This window comes from Sciurus carolinensis, chromosome 5 (assembly GCF_902686445.1).
Source record: "Sciurus carolinensis chromosome 5, mSciCar1.2, whole genome shotgun sequence".
In the NCBI taxonomy this organism is placed as follows: Eukaryota; Metazoa; Chordata; class Mammalia; order Rodentia; family Sciuridae; genus Sciurus; species Sciurus carolinensis.
In genome coordinates, this window is record NC_062217.1 from 10804633 (window position 1) to 10823271 (window position 18639).

The 18639-nt window shown below is 44.0% G+C and overlaps 2 protein-coding genes across 3 annotated transcripts in view; one reads left to right on the forward strand and one right to left on the reverse strand.

The window, feature by feature from the left end:
• Positions 1-13246: 13246 nt before the first annotated feature.
• On the reverse strand, positions 13247-14772 carry LOC124984824 (uncharacterized). The gene is made up of 2 exons (XM_047552883.1): positions 14049-14772; positions 13247-13279 (listed from the first exon to the last, which is right to left on the reverse strand). The coding sequence occupies exons 1-2, from the start codon at positions 14770-14772 to the stop codon at positions 13275-13277; spliced, it is 729 nt and encodes a 242-aa protein (XP_047408839.1). The 3' UTR covers positions 13247-13274.
• Ggact (gamma-glutamylamine cyclotransferase) overlaps positions 14305-18639 on the forward strand; it is a 38588-nt gene continuing 34253 nt past the window's right edge. Inside the window, exons 1-2 of one of the 2 annotated variants that reach the window (XM_047554214.1) lie at positions 14305-14457; positions 17566-17737. The gene's annotated coding sequence lies outside the window, so the exon portion shown is untranslated. Of the gene's footprint in view, positions 14458-14724; positions 14857-17565; positions 17738-18639 lie in introns of those variants that run through there. The other variant, XM_047554215.1, reaches the window with a different exon arrangement.

Sequence of the window (18639 nt, forward strand, 5' to 3'; positions counted from 1 at the left end):
CTCTGTTTTGACATTTATTAAATGGTCCCCAAACAACAATTTGTGAATCTCTTAGGAGCAGGGGCTATCTTGTTATTTATGTTCCTAGAGTGCTTAGCTTGGCAGATAATAGATGTGCTATATACTATGGGTTTTTTAAAAGCAAATTTCTTGCCCTTTTGAGGGGGGATGGTACCTATCTTTCAAGAATAAAGAAAAAGTGTTTCTTATTTAAAAAACACCTTCAGGACCTTTTATTCCCCCTACTGATACTAAAACTAGTGTCAAGTCAAGTTGTGCAAACCTGAACCCTTGCCTACCAAATGAACCCTTAGCTCTCCCTGCTTCATCTCTGAGGATTCCCACTGCAGCTGTTTTCTTTCCAGAGAAACAGTTATTTATTTGATTGATATTCCAGGAAGCTTTTATCTCTACAGATTTTGGAAGTGTATGTGCCGGCTCTTTCCTTCTCTGCCCACCTTAGCAGCCATTTCCTTTGTTTCTTGGGTTTCCTTCCTAACAAGAGTGAACTGGAAGTCTGTCTCCCAATTCTCTTCTTACTTGGTGTCTCTTTATTTTAATGTTCTGATTGCTAATGATGATGGGGGGGTTGCCGCATCAAACCAAATATGGGGGAATCAGTTGTCACCCTTCCCTCCTTGGTAGTGGATATCATCCAATCTGGAAGGTAGTTTGGGTCGGTGGGTTGCTTGATTTAGTGTATGTTCCTGCAGTATTCATTTCCTGTTCTTTATTTTGGTGCATATGCAAGCTTATATTCTTTCAGATTGATCCTATCGCAAACAGCTACCATGCCTTGACGGGACTCTTTGGTGTTCTGAGTCTATAACATTTCTGGAGCATGTTCTTTATATTTCACTTCAAATTGCTGACTTAAAATAGAACAGAAGAACGAGCCCCACATTGGAACAATGGACCTTGCAGTCACAAAACCCAGACTTGGGTCTTGGCTGTCCCACTGTGACACCATAGGCTTCTCACTTCACATTGCTCAAACCCATTTCTCATCTTTAAAGTGGAAATAATAAGACCTCCTTCAATAATTTGGAAAGCTTTTGGCCCAGTAGGTACTCTATAAATGATAGGCTAGATTTTTGAAAGAGTATCTGTGTTTAGAGCAGACAGATCTGCCCTTAATATATTTATTCCCTCATTTATGCAACAAATAGTAGGTGCCTACTGTGTGCCAGAGATCTCTTAGACCCTGTGGATACAAAGGTGAATGGAAACGAATATGGTTTACAGAGCTACCCAAGTTAAGAGAATGGGGTGGATACTGATACAGATTATATAGTTGTTTTAGTCAGTTTTTATGCTGCTGTGACTAAATGACCTGACCAGCACAATGATAGAGGTGGAAAGGGTTATTTGAGAGTTCATGGTTTCAGAGGTCTTAGTCCATAGAAGGCCAGCTCTATTCCTTGGGACTTTGGAGGAAATTGGAATTGGGGTGTGGCTTTGGGGTATATATTTTGTATCTGGAGAATGGAATCTCTGTGCTTCCTGATGATGCCAGCTGCTTCCCTCTGCCACGCTCTTCCATGATGTTGTGCCTCACCTCGCCACACCCTACCACTTCAGTTAATCCCATCAAGGATTAATTCCCTGATTGGGTGAAGACTCTTACAACCAATCATTTCCTTTGAACCTTCCTGCGTTGTCTCATGTGAGCTTTTGGAGGACACCTCACATCCAAACCATAACATTCCATCCCTGGCCCCCAAAAACTCACACTCCTCTGTCAATGCAAAATATATATTTGGTCCATTTTCAAGAGTTCCTGTAGACTCAATAGTTCCGAGATTGCTCGAAGTTCAAGTCCACAGTGTTCTCTGAGGCTCAGGCAATCTCGAGTTGTGAGTTCCTATAAAATTAAAAGCAATTTACAAATATCCAACATATAAAGGAGCTGAGTAAACATTTCCATTTACAAAAATAGGGGCATAGAAAGAAGGGATAGGACCAAAGCAAGACCAAAATCCAGCTGGGCAAATAAGTCCTGTAGCTCCATGTCTGGCACCTGACATACATGGCCTCTTGTTCTCTCCAAATGGTATGTGTAGCTCCACCCCTGTGGCCTTGTTTGCTGCAGCCCAAGTGGCCTCTCTGTTGGCTTGCCTCTGCTTGTTTCCTGCAGCTTTCCTAGGACGATGGCCCACGTTAGTGGCATTCTTTATCTTGGAGGGTTTCCACAGTAGCTTTGGCTTCCTCCTCACACCTCCACATTTTGACTTCTCAAGAGATGCCTGCAGGGACTCTAACCCCACTGCACTTTGCCTGGTCTCCCAGGCCTTCCTTTGAAATCTTGATGGAAGCCTCCATGATCCCCTAACTCCAGCATCCTGCATTCCTGCTGAACCAGCACCACCATGTGTAGACTTTAGTGTCTATTGCCATCTTGAACAGCAGCCAAGCCTCTAGGATCCCTTGCTGCAGCAGCCTCTGAGGGTCTGGGCAGCTGAACACGTTGAAAACACTTCCTAGGCCCCCTTGTGCAAGAAGGGTGCCCCACTGGTCTCAAGAGAATTTTCACCTTTACTCCCTTGAGCTCCAGGTGACTGTGGCCCTTCCAGCTCCTAAGATGACCTCAAGCCATCTTCCTCATGGTCTCTAGGCATAGTCTTGAGCATTCCTTTAGTGGCGATAATGTCCTTAACAGCTGCAACTTCCTTAACCCTAGTTTTACTCCTGCCTTCAAGTCCACCTTTTAAAAATCTTTTTACTCTGCTTTCTGCTCCTGATTATCACAATATATTTGGCTAAAAGCCACCAGCAATATCCATGCCACTTCCTGAATGCTATGCTGCCTAGACATTTCTTCTGCCAGATTAAGAAGTCCATGGCTTCTAAAATCAGCCTCATAGAAAGTCTCTGTACATGGGCAAAATGCAGAAAACTTCTCAACCAGATCATAACATGAATGGCCTCTTCTCCAACTTCCAATAGAAGAGTTCTTTTCTGAACCCTCTCAAGCTGGACCTTCACTGATCACGGTCCTATAGCCATTCTGGTCTTCTGAGCTCCCACCAGAATTGGCCATTAATCTCCAGTTACAACAACCTAAGGCATTTCTAGATTGCACTGCTATACATCTCAAAATTCCTCCCACCAATTCCAAAAAACTCCAAAATCTTCTGAAACACACGGTCAGGTTAGTCACAGCAACAACCCCACTTCTTGGTACCAATTTCTGTTTTAGTCAGCTTTTTCACTGCTGTGACTAAATGATCTGACCAGCACAATTATAGAGGAGGAAAGGTTTATTTGAGGGCTCATGGTTTCAGAGGTCTTCGTTCATAGAACGTTGGCTCCATTCCTTTGGGGCTTGAGGTGAGGTAGAGCATTATGGTGGAAGAGTAAAGCAGAGGGAAGTAGCTCACATCATCAGGAAGCAGAGAGAGAGAGACACTCCACTCTCCAGATAGAAAATATACACTCCAAAGCCATGCCCCAATTCCAATCTTCTCCACCACACCCTACCACTTCTATTAATCCCATCAGGGGGGTTAATTCACTGATTGGGTTAAGACTCTTACAACCCCATCATTTCCTTTGAACCTTCCTGTTTTATCTCACATGTGAGCTTTTGGGGGACACCTCATATCCAAACCATAACAATTGTCATATAAATAATAGCTAAAGAGAGAGGCCTGATTGTCGCGAGCAGTGAGTAAGAAAGGAATCAAGTTTGGTTCCAACAAGTGGATTTTATTCATGTAATGCACACTCAACTTAGCATTCCTAATAATAGCAAGTCACAAATACATTGAAGATTCACTCCTATGTTCACTTAGAGTCCAATCCCCATGGACTTACTCAATGCAACGTCTCTTAGTCAAGAAGTCAGTCAGCAAGACCGAGGGGATTCTTCTCAGCCATAGCCGCTCTCAACTCCTCTGATGTCTCTGGCCGTCCCTGGGTGTCCGATAAGCTGGAGGTTGGGTGGCAGTCGTCACCGCGGGAGAGGTGGTTAGTCGTCTGGCCTCGGTGACAATGGTCGATCAAGAATCAGTGATGGAGTGGACAGCAGCCGGGGCAGTCAAGAGACAGAGCAACATGGAGGCCTCTGGTCACGGTGCTGCTGACAGTTTGCTCCAAAAGTCCAGGGGTTTAAGTAGTGATTTTCAGCCCAGTCATGCTCTGGTCTTCATTGATAAAGACCAGAACACGACTGTACTAGGAGCCCCCACTCAAATCATAGATAAAGGTTCATATCAGCCTCGTTCAGGAGTGTCATCCTGCCTCCCAGCAGGATGTCACCAGGCTCCTTTATTTTAGTTTTACAAGTTCAGGCAAATACCAAACACAGCTTGTTATTACTATATAATACACAACTATAGTAATTCCTATTATTTCCTTGTCTCATTACACTGCTCTAACCTCAAGTCAGGAAAGAGTTTCCTTTGATGGTGACTTCTAAACTGAGATTTGATAGAGGAAGTCAGTCACTCCAGGTCAGCTGTTCTCAAGGGAATATTTGGCAATGCCTGGAGATATCTTGGTTAAAATTGATGAGGTGGGGAGGCGTGCTGTATCTCCTACCATGCCCAGGACAACCCCTCTTCCAGAAAGAATTATCTACCCCAAAACGTCAGCACTGCCAAGGTTAGAAAACCTGAATTATGCAAAGAAACAGCAGGCACGAAGGCCCCTGGAGAGAAAGTGGGTACAAAATCCAAGCAGGAGGGAGAGGGGCACATAATAGGGTGAATAGGGCCAGTTTGTGCCAGGGTCCCCAGACCAGAGGATCCTCATCTTAAATCATGGGAGGAGTCAAAGCAGGAAGAGACACAGTCCAAATTATGTCCTGACAAGATCACTTTGGCTGCAGGTGGGGAAGGAATTAGAGACAAAGCGATGCGAACAGGGTGACAGACCATTCCAGGTGTGCAGTGTCAGGGTGAAGCTGGCTTTGTGCAGCTAGGTGGCAGTGAGTTGGAGAAACGTCTAGGAGCCAATTGGTGATAAACAGAGGGGCTGGGAGAGAATGAGAGGTGCCAGCGTCCTCCACTTGGCACAGACTATGAGAGAAGCCTTTGAAAGTAAAAAGCTGCCTGTGAACTGGAGAGAGGAGGATCTAGACAAGAAAGGAAGGAACGGGACCCAAAATCAGGTGGAGATCAGCCCCACAAAAGGGGACAGTTGTGGCTGCATGTGAACGAGAAATGGACTCCTGGACCCTCATTCCCACGGCCAGGCCCCTCCGGAATATTCAGCAGTCAGCTACAGGAATGGCAGCCTTTCTGGGCCTCAGCTTCTTCTTAGAAAAAAATGCAGGTCATATGCTTATCTTGCAGAGTTGCTGTGAAAATAATATAAGAACTGCATGTCTACAGTTGCACTGTCAATAAGGAAGCCACTGGACACATGTCCATCTGCTGGGTACATGCAATGTGGCCAGTCCAAAGTGGAACATGCTATACACATAAACTACATGCTTCAATTTGAAGACTTGGCATAAAAAAATGTGACCTGCCTCCATCATTCTAATGTTGTTTGCATGTCAAAATTATAATATTTTAGATACATGGTCGGTCCTCCATATCCATAGATTCTGCATCCTCAGATTCAACCAACTTGAGTGGAAAATATTTGAAAGTAATTGTTTCTGTCCTGAGCATGTGCAAACGTTTTTCCTCCCCATTATTCCCTAAACAGGACAGCACAGCCACAACTTGTACAGCATTTACACTGTATTAGGCATTATAAGCAATCTAAAGATGGTTTAACGTATGCAGGGAACGTGTGTAGATTATACGCAAATATTATGCCATTTTATATAAAGAACTTGAACATCTGCAGACTTTGGTGTCTGAGGGGGATCCGGAACCAATCCTCCATGGAAACAGAGGGACAATTATATTGGGTTAAAGAAAATATATGATGATATTATAATTAATTTCTCGTTTCTTTTTACTTTTGAACATGGCTAATAAATTTAAACTGCATCTGTGGGTTTGCATTTGCCATTCACTTTCTATTTCTAATGGGCCATGCTCCTCCAGAGTAAAGTGGGAAGTGTGCACAGAGTACTACCCAGTAATTTAATTCACGTTTCAAAATGAGAAATTTGTTGTGTCTAATGATTGCAATCAAATTATTTTTTTCAACATTATTGGATACCTACAAGGTCAGTATTTCTCATGACTGTTCCTATGGCTTTCCAAAGGGGACTACTCCAATGACTTTCTGAAAACTGGATTTGGCACGCCTGTCAAGATCAGAGGATTAGCAAATAGCTATGTCTGATGAGGGAGATTCTTCTTCATGTATTAATTAAAACTAATAAATGTTGAAAGAACTACATTTAGAAAATCATCCTTTGTTGTTTTTTTGTCCCAAACAAACTAACTGTGTTTCAGCAAAGATCAGCAACGAATATGACCATCAGCTAGAAGGGTGATGGGGAACTTTGCAGGGGAGCGTCCAGCTGTCACCAGCTGAGCCCGCTGACCAACTGTAGCCGCAGTGAGAGTGGGACTCCAAGATCCACCTGTCTCCACTGTGATGCCGAGCAAAGAACCCAGAGGCATCCAAGACGCTTCCTTGCCAAAGTAAGTAGTTCCACCAGCATCTCACAAAACTGTGCTCCCTTTGATTCCTAATTTTAAATTGCAAAACTACAAAATGACATTCTCGGACCCCTTAATAGTTAAATTTGTTATGATAATGGTGGATGATGTAATAATATCTGTATATTTTTAAATAGCAGTACACACCAAGTCAGTCGATATGAAATGACATACAGTCTGGGATTTGCAGTAGCAGGAAGGGAGGGAGGGAGGAGGAAGAGATGGAAAGATAACAGGGGAAGGGCTCCGCTTATATTTCCTGACACAGTTCTTGCAAAATAACCCCTTTCATATTTTCCTAGGGTAAGTCATATTTTTGTCTTTTGGGTACATCTTCTAAATATCTTTGTTTAATGGTGAATGTTGGATATATGTCCCCCAAAAGCTCCTATGAATGCAGAAGTATTCAGAGGTGAAATGATTGGTCATGAGAGCTGTAACTCAACCAGCCCACCTTAGTTTCAATGGACTGACTGCTGTAGGCAGGTGGGGTGTGGCTGGAGGAGGTAGGTCACTAGGGATGTGCCCTGGGAGGGGGCATCTTCCCTCTAGCACCCCTTGCTGCCATGAGGGGAGCAACTCTCCTCGGCTGGGCCCTGCCCTCATGAATGCTGCCTCAATTTGGGCCCAGAGCAATGGAGGCGGCCATCTATGGACTTAGATCTCTGAAACTGTGAGCCTCACATAAGCTTTTCCTCCCCTAAGATGTTCGTTTTGGGTATTTTGTTCATAGTGATGAAAAAACTAACCGAAACCCTGAACTTCCTGGTTTTATTGCATGTATTAGGTGCCTCTCCACCTTTTCCCTCCCTGGAATCACAATCCAGATTGCATTTTTGAGAGCTGAGAGCTTCCTCATGTGCTGAGCTACTCACCTAACTTCCAGAAGTATGCTTTTCCGAAGCTCTGGATCTGAGTCCAATTGTGCCTGCATGACCATTGAACTTGCCCTCCTCCTGCCTCAGCCTCCTGAGCCGCTGGGATTACAGGCATGCACCAACACACCCAGCTAAAGAAGTCATGTGTTTTTAAGCATCAACAATTCTATCAGGTACAAATGAGTCCAATCCTGCCATTAGTTACCTGGAACCTGGGATGAGTCACTTAATCTCTCCATGCCTTAGTTGTTTCTCATAAAAATAGTGGAGGTTGCTATTGCTTTTATAATTTCTCCACTACAAAACGAGGTTAGACTAAACCAGTGGCCTTTCAAATTTACTTGGATGCTTAAAACCTATTTCTTAAAAATGAATTACAGAAGTTCCCTGAAAAATGTTATAAAAGTGGGCTACTTTGCACACTTACATAAGTCCCCATAAAAATTGGTTGTGAAATGTACAAATGTTTGAAATTTCAACCCTCTAAAATATACTGAAGGTTTCTAGTCCTGAAATGACCTGAAATGAAATGATAAGGTCAAAAACACCTGAGAATGAAGAAGTAAAATTCTGCCCGAATTCCGTCAGGCTGTGGACAGCTGCAGAGGGAACAGGAAGCCACACTTCTCCCAAGGAGTCACTGACGTGATAACAGGTCAAATAACCCCCTCCTCAGGTACACACTGCTTTCTTACTCGTGAGAAGTTTCTGAAGAAGCACTGTTTGAAATCAGTGGATGAACTTCCCATGTGTGTCAGAAACAGCCCCAATTTCCCAGCATGTGAGAGTGATGTGGGCGGGTTTCTGGATGCACAGGTCACATGTCTGGGAATCTGGTCTCAGAGATATAGGGCCCTGGACCTGATCTGTGGTCCAGTCTTGCCTTCTTAGCCTCTCAGAAGTTTTCTTTCAATTTCACCTAAATCCACCCTGTCCCCAACCCTCCAGGCTTGTCTTGCTGTCACATCCCAGGCTTCCTCTGGTCTGTTCTGTTGCCATGAGCCATTAGGACTGACTTCATCCAACTCCAGCTCTGTACCTGGCAATCTTTGGGCCGATACAGGCCACATACCAGTGGAAAGACCTAGGTCAAGCCATCTAATCTCCTTTCCTAATCTGAAAAGAGGAAGTAATTCCCCCTCGTCTTTAGTATATTATATAATGTCGAAGTAATATCCAATTGATCACGTGTATAAAAGTTCTTCATAGAGCGTAGGGTTCCATTAAATAACCCTCTGTGTTATGTAGGGTTAAGTAAAATGGAAAAGAACCAAAGTAACGCCATTTTGTTCTGACCTGACTCCATTGCATGCTTGCTTATAACGTTTTCCTTTCAACCTCCTGAAGCTGCATCTATGTTGACAGTACAGTAGGACCTTCCCTCATCCCTGACTATGGCCCTGATGTATGACAAAATGACTCTAAAACGTATAATCAAAACAATTTTCTCATGTAATCAAAATATCCGCGTCAACAGGGTCTTTCTGACCTACATGTGCTTCAATTGTTCTTGAGGTTTTGCCTTTTTAAACTCTGTACTTCCAAAATTCAGGTGCTGGGAGTTCTCTGAGGCGCTAGCCTGCTCCCAGCTGCCGCTTGCCTGGCATGCTCATTAAAGGACCTTTTTCCTTTTCAATTTGGCTCAGTATGCATGGGGTTTGTCATTCTCGCCCACTCTTTGACATTAAGTACTACAGAACTAGTACTTTTAACAAAGAGGTTCAACCACAGGAAATGACTAGTCCTGGTAACACATTGCAGCATATACTACCAAGTTTCCCTGTTTTAGCCATCGTGTTAAAGATCACAGATCACAGGGTCGTTTTTGCCTTGGGTTTGTTGTTGCTGTTGTTTTGAGTTTGTTTTTTGTTATTGTTTTGTGATTTTTTTTGCAGGAAAATCAATGGACCTGGAAACCATAATTTTGAGCCAGACTCAGAACTAAGTATCACATGCTGAAGCTGGGGGGGAAGTGGGAAAAGTGGATGTCATGAAAGTAGAATGGAGACCATTAGGGTGGAGGAAGAGGACCTTGGTAAGAAGGAGGAGAGGATGGGGAGGTATTGGGAGTGAAATTGCTCAAACCCTGCTTTTATGTATATATGAATATGCTGCGATGAAACTCAGCTTTCTGCATAAATAATGTCCAGTAAAGAGAAAAGTGCACAGGCTTCAGTTCAGCTGGATGTAGACTCGAGTCCTGGCACCCTTGTTTACTGGCAGGCAGGGTGCCTTTGAGTTACTCTGCCTCCCAGAGCTGGGTCATAGGTAGAATCGGAATGATAATGCCCGGCTCATGAAGCTGTCCAAGGATGACATGGGAAGACGCACCGGTACACCCAGTCCTCCAATCAGGGGGATCAAGCTTCATTTCATTTTGTGAAGTCTACACTGGACACTAGAGTGGCACTTTTTCCTTTAAAAAGTCAGTGTTCGGGTGGCATGGCTCAATGGCTTGATTCCCATTTCAAGAACAATGGCGGAAAAACTGCAGCGTTAGAGACAGGCCACCAATGGCGATGGCTCTTTGCGGTGTAATTAGCTTTGATCATAGTGGGGGGCACATTTGGTTGATCAGATTATTTCTTCTGAGAATTCTTACATTATTCCCTTATTCATGATTAGAGATTTATTCCCAAGGCTAATGAAATAATCTCATATAGTGCTTTACCCCCGTCTTTGCTTCTTATTCCTGAAATTACAAATTATGGGCAAAAAGAACCATTTCAACTGCAACTGCTTGGAAAATTTCATCTACTTCTTAGAAAAGATATTGCATATCTTTTGTGGAGAAAAGGTCAATGCCTTATTCAAAACCAAACCAAAACAAACCCCCCCGCATCCCACATCATCTTTAAAACATTATTTACAGAAATACCAGGATTGAATTTAATGTGAGCAAACTTAGCTTCATGAGGTTGGTTTTCTTCACTCATTAATTTCTTTGCCATGGAAATTATTTAAGAGTGAGACCTGTTGTACCAAATAAAATCACTTGACAGATTGAAAAGAAAGAAAAAAATAATCCTGCCGCCTTCAAATTTAACAGTTAATTTTTACAGCCAAGGTTAGAAATGGAAGTTAGGAATCCTGTGATTTGCAGAATATATTCTACTGTTCATTTTTTTGCACACACAAAATTAAAGGATTCTAAATTAGCCTCATTAATGAATCTAAGTTGAAATTGTGGAGTCTTTCTTTTTGAGTTAGTAATGATCAACCTAGGGGAAATGGTCTAAAAGTAAATTGCTATTACTTTTGCAATTGTTCGTACTGTGGTGTGAGGTACTTGAAACGTGCACAGGGATGTAGACCCGGGTTCCTGAAACTCAGCTCTGTGGAGGAAAGTCCTATCAATCCACTCCCACAGAAAGAAGAGGCAGGTATTGGAGAGGCTGGAGTAAGAGACAAAGTTTGCAGGGCAGGCAAACCTTTTTCTGTAAAAGGGCAGATAATACATGCTTTAGACAGTTCAGAACATATGGTCTCTGTGGCTAAGAGCAGCCATAGAGATAGGCACATGCCTGCAATTCCAGAGATTTGGGAGGCTGACACAGGAGAATCAAAAATCCAAGGCCAGCTGCAGCAACTCAGTGAGAGACTGTCTCAAAATAAAAAAGGGCTGAGATGTGGCTCCATGGTACATCAGCCCTGGGTTCAATCCCCAGTACTACACACACACACAAGCAGCCATAGATAGTATAGAAACAAATGCTGTGTATTTCCGACACTGAAACCTGAATTTCATCAATATTATTTTGGTTTTCATTTATTTTCAAGCATTTAGAAGTGTAAAATTCCTTCTTGGCTTGAGGGCCCTACAAATACACATGGCGGGTTAGAATCAGGCTGCAGAATAGTTGAGGCCCCAGATGATTTTTTCCCTGATTCACTAAAATAATTTGATAGTATTTCAGTAGATTTTTATAGTGTTATTCGGTTTAGCCTCAAGCTCCTTACCTGGCTGGGCACGGTGGCACACACTTCTAATCCAAGCAGTTTGGGAGGCTGAGGGAGGAGGATCTCGAGTTCAAAGCCAGCCTCAGCAATTTAGTGAGGCCCTAAGCGACTCAGTGAGATGCTGTCTCTAAATAAAATTCAAAAAAGGGCTGGGATATGGCTCCGTGGTTAAGTGCCTCTGAGTTCAATCCCCAGTACACACACACACACACACACACACACACACGAAGTTCCTTTCACTTCTGTTGCTTATGTTACATAATAACTATCATTTCAAGAGATGCAAAGGTATTTTCCCACCTATTGTGTGGTATTTGAATGCTAGAGGGGTGCAGGAGGGATAATAAAGAGATGAGGCCAGCCTCTTGCTTAATATTCAGTGGCAGATTATTTAGTCAGATATAAATTAGGCATCTACATTATTACATCCAGATCTGGAAAAATAGCCTTTGGTCTAGATGTCCTTCCCAAACTCACATCAACTGCTAATTCCACAGCACTGAGAGATGGAGCTTTAGGAAGTGATTAGGCCAAGAGGGCTCCACCCATGGGTGGTTTTAGTGCCTGTATAAAGGAGCTTGTAAGAGTGGGTTCTTTGTTCTTCCTCTCTTCTGCTGCATCTGGAGCCACATCTCTCCCCTCTGAAGAACACATATTGGAGGCATCATCTTGCAAGCAGAAACTGGGCATTCATCAGACCCCAAACCCACCATTGCTTTGCTCTTGGACTTCCCAGCCTCCAGAATGGTGAGAAATAAACTTCTATTCTTTCTAAATTATTCATTGTCAGGTATTCTATTAAAACAGCATGAAACAGACCAAAACAACAGAGCTTGGCAATTACCTGCTCACATTTAGACAACAGAAATGGTCAAACAAGAAAATTCTGGTTAAAGATATTTTCTAGTTTAAATCCTGGAGTTGATTAAAAAACTCTTTGTAGGGCTTTGAACATATGCATGGAGTTTTGCTAGTTGCATGACCATTTCTGAAGGGTAAGGGAGGGAGGTTACAAAATGGCAGAACAAGTGGACCAGAATGAGCAGGAAAAAAGTCCAATGGAGAGCTAACCTTTGCAGTTGGACACAACCTCACAGACTGGAGAAATTGACGGTTTCCTATCATCCATCAGCGTGATTGGCTCGCCAAGGGCTCCTGAGTAATGCACCAGCCCTAAATTGACAAGGCGAAGCCTTACCTAGACTGACCAAACCAATTCCTTGAGAAACTTTGACTCTTTCTCCCTTTTTTAATAAGGCGTGCCCCCATGCTTGCCTTTACTGCTCACAAAGATGAGTAAATCCTCACCAAGTGCTGTCTGCCAATCTGCATTTTTAGACTCTACTTTTGGCTAGCAAAGTCAGAATCTGCATGTTTAAACAAGAACCTCAGTTGCTTCACTTGTACATTGAAGTATGAGAAGCATAGAAGTAGATCCTTAATAGGCCATTGTTCTCAAGCCTGAACCTCTGTCATCATCACTAATAAAAATGCCCCTCACTGTGCCTCGGCCCAAGAATTGCTGACTCGGTAGGCCAAAGGTGTGGCCTTGAGAGTACATGCTTCAAGGTTTGGGTGCTGCTAGACGGGAGCACAGTCCAAAAGTGACTATTGACTACTTTAAGTTATGTTATTGGACTAGAGATGTGGCTCGGTGGCAGAAGGCTTGCCTAGCATGCACAAGGCCCTGGGTTGGATCCAGCAGAACAAAAACATTTTGATTGTTAAAATGAAAATTTCATTCCATAGAGCTGTTAGACCCAGCTTTCCCAACCTTTTCTGGAAGTAAATGCAACTTAACACTCACCATCTTTAATTTTCCTTTATTGGAGGAATTATTGATTCACCTGTCTGCGTCATTTTCCTAGACTGACAGGACCAACAGAAAGAGAGAGATAGAGAGAGAGAGAGAGAGAGAGAGAGAGAGAGAAAGAAAGAAAGAGAGAGAGAAGCATTATTTCCCTTCCAAAAATTTAGGATTATGCTACTCTTTAAATATTAACATGCTAAAAACTATATTCTAGGCAAGGTTTTTAAGACTTTTCTAATCATGAACTGCCCAAGACAAGAAAGAACTCTATAAATCTTAGTGCTTTATGAATCTAATCTTTGATTTCTTTTGGAATTGCACATCTGTTCAAAATAGAACTACACCAGCATTGTGGGAAATGTCTGAATAAAAATCAGATTATAAAGCGATTTTGAGCAATCTACGTAGATGAGAAAGTAGAAGGGGCAGGAAATGATTAAGGGGGGTTATTATTGCTAGTCTAACAATACTTCTTTATTTGTGTCTCTCGGGGCCAGAAGTGACCCTCTCTCCATTTCTGTCCCATTTCTGTAACCTGGGCCCCCAAAATAACATTGCTTAAACCCAGAACACAGTTTCTGGAGAAAAATCCCCCCCCACCCCTCAGCTTTTATTTCTCAATCCTCTAATATCTGGGGCTCAAATTCAGTCCTGGGCCCAGGGGACAGGGGAAAGCCACCTTTCCATTGCCCCCTAAGCAATAGTTTTAGTTTAAAAGGGGGAAGTGGGCAGCGTGGCTACATGATGATCTACACCCGCTTGAAGAGCGTGCGCCCAGGTGTCAGGCCTTGCTGCGCACCCATGGGGTTCATCCCCAGGTGTGTCCACCTGGTGTGGCGTGCCCGCCGTTCTTGGAGTCGTTGGCGAGCCTCTGGGTTTGATGCGGGCGCCAGGTGTGTCCGGTCCAGCCCTGAGTCAGAGCTAAGCAGAAGTGCCCAGCTGTCAGGGCTTGTGTCTGACGTGGGGCTTCCAGGAGTGGGAAGTGGCTGAGTCTGCGTCCGCGGCAGGGCGTCCCCAGATAGGGGAGTTGGTTGTTCGAGTCCGGGTGGGGCGCACTCAGCAGGTGTGCCGCGTCCGTGGCTGGGGCCGGCGTGGCCAGGGCCCGGGCGCCGCAGGGCCGGGCGGAGCGGCGGCTGCCTGCAGGGGGCGCCGCCCGGGGCGGCCTGGGTGCGGCGCCCGCGCAGGGCATTTCCGCTCGGCGGCGGGAGCGCGGTCCCACGGCCCCGCGGGGCAGCAGGTGAGGCGCGGACGCGGGCGCGGGGGCGCCGTTGGGCCAGGGCCGCCGCGGGGGCGCGTGAGAGCCGGGAACGGCCGCAGGCCCTACGGGGGCGCCGCGCGTCCAGGCGATCCGGCTTCCGGCCCGCAAGGCCGCTCGAGCAAGGTCGCGACGTCCAGCGAGGACGGTTTCAGAAATCCAGCGCTTCACTTTAGAGAAGCTGTTTGCAAGGAGCCCAAAACCTGCAGAAGAAAAATAAAAACATCTGGCATTGCGAGCTTCTGAGCTGAGGTTTCTTTGGAGCCATTTAGGAAACACCTGGATTTGGAGAGCCATTTCTTTCCCCTTGCTTTCAGATGTGGCTGTGTTGCTGCCTCACTCGTTGGCCAGGGGCAACTCCGCAGACTCGCGCAGAAAGAGGTGTCTTTTGAACACAGCTTGTTGGTGCTGAGTTGAGTTTATTAGTAGTGAAGTGATAAGATAATGCACTGGAATTGTTGCTGTTTTTTTTTTTTTTTTTTTTTCTTTTTCTTTTTTAGAGTCGGCTATTTATTGTTGGGGGACCAGGATCACAAATTTAAAATGAAAGCATATCTCTGAATTAATTGGATTGACCTATATAAAATGTAGGGTTTACACACACTGGCCTAGTTAGGTCCTTTTTCTTGTCACTGAAGACTTCCCTGGCCCCATTCAATGTAATGACTGTGCTACTATGGAAAACCCTGCAGTTCAACTCCTTTTTCTCTGAAACTACTCCCAGGAGAAACCACAAGTTTTTGAATAAGCAAACCTCTCTTTCTCAGTGGACAGCCTTTTTCTTTTGAAAGCTGAGTTTGTAAAGTTAAATTCTAATTGGTGGACTTCTGTATGGAAATTTTTATAGTAGACCTTACCAACCAGAACCCTAACTACTAACACTAATCCTGGAGAAGGTGGTTATTCACTCTGATGTTAGCAGGAGGTAGCAATATATGAACAAAACAGGGGTAGAAACCTGTTTTTTAATTATCTGCTCATTTTTCTTTTTATTTTACCTCCTAAGATCTCTCTATTCCAGCTGCCAGCATTTGCAGTCTTTGGAAGGTTGTGTGCCTGCCACCGGCCTGGCCTTTACCAGGGTTGAGGTCCCCATGAGCTGGCAGCCGTATTTGAAGAGAGACAGGACCCAAGGAAAGGTGGCAGTAAAAGGAGGGCATCAAGTGATCTTAGGAGCCTCCTCTATAACATTCTCCACCTGCGGCAGTCCTTGGCTTCTAAAGACTTCATTTGAAAAAACCTCAGTTAAGCATGACCACGCGGCATCTTGGTTACAGGAATTCGTTACTTAGTTGGAGGCCTCTGTGGTCAGTGAAGCTGCTCAGAGCAAGACGGCCTTATTTAGTTTGCAGGCCTTGCTCCTGAACCCAGAGGGGTGCAGGCTGTGGTTACTCTGTGAGGTATTGGTGTACTCCCCCAAGTGGCTTTCCAGAAAAACCCAGCAATGGGAAGTCTCTGGGTTTGTATGACATTCCGTGTGCTGTTGGAGTAGAGAGGAATACTCACAGGAGGACACAGGGAAGGTCCCATCTGGCCCAGACCTTGGCAGAGAGTGAATTCTTGTAGGAAAGTGGCATTCCTGAGCAAAGTAGTCACCCTGAGCAAAGATAAAATGCTTAAAATGAAGACAGTCAGAGTTCAGCAAGGCTGCCCCAGCATGGGCAGGACTGGGCTGGGCAGGAGCCTGGAGAGAAAGCTCTCTGGAGATCAACTCTATTTTTGATCAAGGTTCTGATTTGTTTTTCATTAAGAAAAATGTAAGCAAACAGAAGCACAGGAATAGTATAATGGATTTCCATACATCTGTCTAATAGATCACACGATTCTTGGTTGGTCATATCTGCATTTTTTTTTTTAAATTTTTGATCGAAGCAACTTAAAGTGGGTTATTCTAGACAACATCACAGTTCTCCTCTAAATTGTTCTGTATCCACCTTCAAAATATGGACATTTTCTCATAAAACTCTAACATTATCACCTCCTAGTGAACGTGACAATAATTCCTTAATGTTGTCCTAAAACTCAGTTCATAGAGAGATTTCCCTGATTGTCTCAAAAATGCACTTTTTTTTTTTTTTTTTTTTTTGGTACTAGGGCTTGAACCCAGGGGCAATTAACCACTAAGTCACATCCCTAGCCCTTTTTATTTTTTATTTTAAGTTTTGAGACAGGGTCTTGCTAAGAGAAATGTACTTTTTTACTCTTGGTTTGTGTGAATCATAAACCAAACAAGAGCCACGCTTGGTATTTGTTGATTGTCATTTTCAATCTAGGGCAGGGAGTTGGCAAACTTTCTCTGTGAAAGGCTAGATACCCTCTCAGCTTTGCAGGCCACGGGGTCTCTGTGTAACTGCCCGGCTCTGCTGCTGTCATGCAGTAGCCGTAGCTGATACATACATCAGTAAGTTGGCTATGTTCAATAATGTTTCGTTTTCAAAGTTGTTTTTTTAAACTCGCTGGTGGACTAGACTTACCCACAAGCCATAGTTGCCTGACCCTGGCCTGGACCCTGGGTTTAATGCTAATGATTTACTAATGGCACTTGGTTGGTTACCTGTAGAATGCTTTCTTTTCTGGATTTCCTTGGCTGCTTTTTGTACAGTATGATTTAACTTGCTCCTGTAGCCCCTTTATTTCTTATGAATTGGAAGGTAAATCTAAAGGCTCAGTTGGGATCATGCTCACCTTTTCGGGCAAGATTACTTCAGAAGTGGCTTTAATTTTTTTAAAATATAAATTTATCTGACTTAAAGACTTAGAAACTCTCATCTGGGAAGTTCGCATTCTTAAAATAAACTTTGCCTCATGGCTGAGAATACACTTTTTTCCTTTTCTTACTTACTTGAAGGAGAGATTGTCACTGTTGTTTCTCAGGGAGGTCGAGCTCTTTGAACCCCTCCTCTAGGCCAGTGGGAACTCCCTTCTATTCCAGGGGTTCCTTAGCCCTCTGGGCTGGAGGATCACATATTCCCACCGAATGGAGACTTCCTTCCGTGGACCCAAGCTCAGGGTTTGAGATTACCTTCCAAGGGGCATTAGGTTTTGTTTTAATCCCCTCTTAAACACTCAATTTTATGTGTCTCTCTCCAGCAGGACTGAGAACTGGATTCTTGGTGCACATGGACTTTCTGGCCTCTGCTTGAGGCAGGTATATTCATCTTGTATCCTGTGGAAGGATTCCAAAGCCCCGAACTTAAGACTCTCAGACTCACAATGCTCCTGGATTCCTGGGCAACACATCATTGAACAAACAAACTTACAGGTGAGAATTATTTTCTCTTCTCTAGACTACTCCTAACCCCTAAATTCTAGAGGATCTTGTTATGGTCTGGCTGAGAGGTGTCCCCCAAAAACCCATGTGTGAGACAGTGCAAGAAGGTTCAGAGGAGAAATGACTGGGTTGTAAGAGTCTTAACCCAATCAGTGATTTAAACCCCTGATGGGGATCAACTGAGTGGTAACTGAAGTGGTGGGGTATGGCCAGAGGAGGTGGGGATTGGGCATGGCTTTGGGGTATGGATTTTGTATCTGGAGAGTGGAGACTTGCTCTCTCTCTCTGCCTCCTGATGTGAGCTGCTTCCCTCTGCCACACTCTCCCGCCATGATGTTCAACCTCACCTAGAGCACCAAGGGATGGAGATAGCCTTCTATGGAGTAGGATCTCTAAAGCCATGAGCCCTCAAATAAACCTTTCCTCTTAATTGTGCCTGTCAGATCTTTTAGTCACAGCAGCAAAAAAACTGACCAAAACACAAACGTTGGCATTAAAACGAGGCCGTTGCTGGTAAGTGTTGCGGTTTGGAGATGTGTAGTTGAGGAATCATTAATTATGTCATTATACTAGTTTTGTGTATGTTCAGCTTTTCATAATAAACACGTTTTCTTTACAAAAGAGAGAATGCTGGGGGAAAGCCCACCTTGGTCCTATTTGCTCATATTCAGCAGCTATTTCTTAAGCAGTTCTCTGCTTAACCCCTGATGTCGCATCATCCTCTATGTAGGACATCTATAAAAACGAATGAAAGTTTATAGGAAACTTGCTCAATTTCAGTTTTTATAGGTGTTTTTCACACAGGACCATGAGGCACAATGACTTAGCACTGGGGGTGCTGGGTTCATAAAGGCCCATGGTCTCGAACTTACAGTTTTTACAGATATTAGTGG

Bases quoted from the DNA above. Each gene is read 5' to 3' on its own strand.
- LOC124984824 (XM_047552883.1), bottom strand. From the start codon at position 14,772: ATGGCTCTCCAAATCCAGGTGTTTCCTAAATGGCTCCAAAGAAACCTC.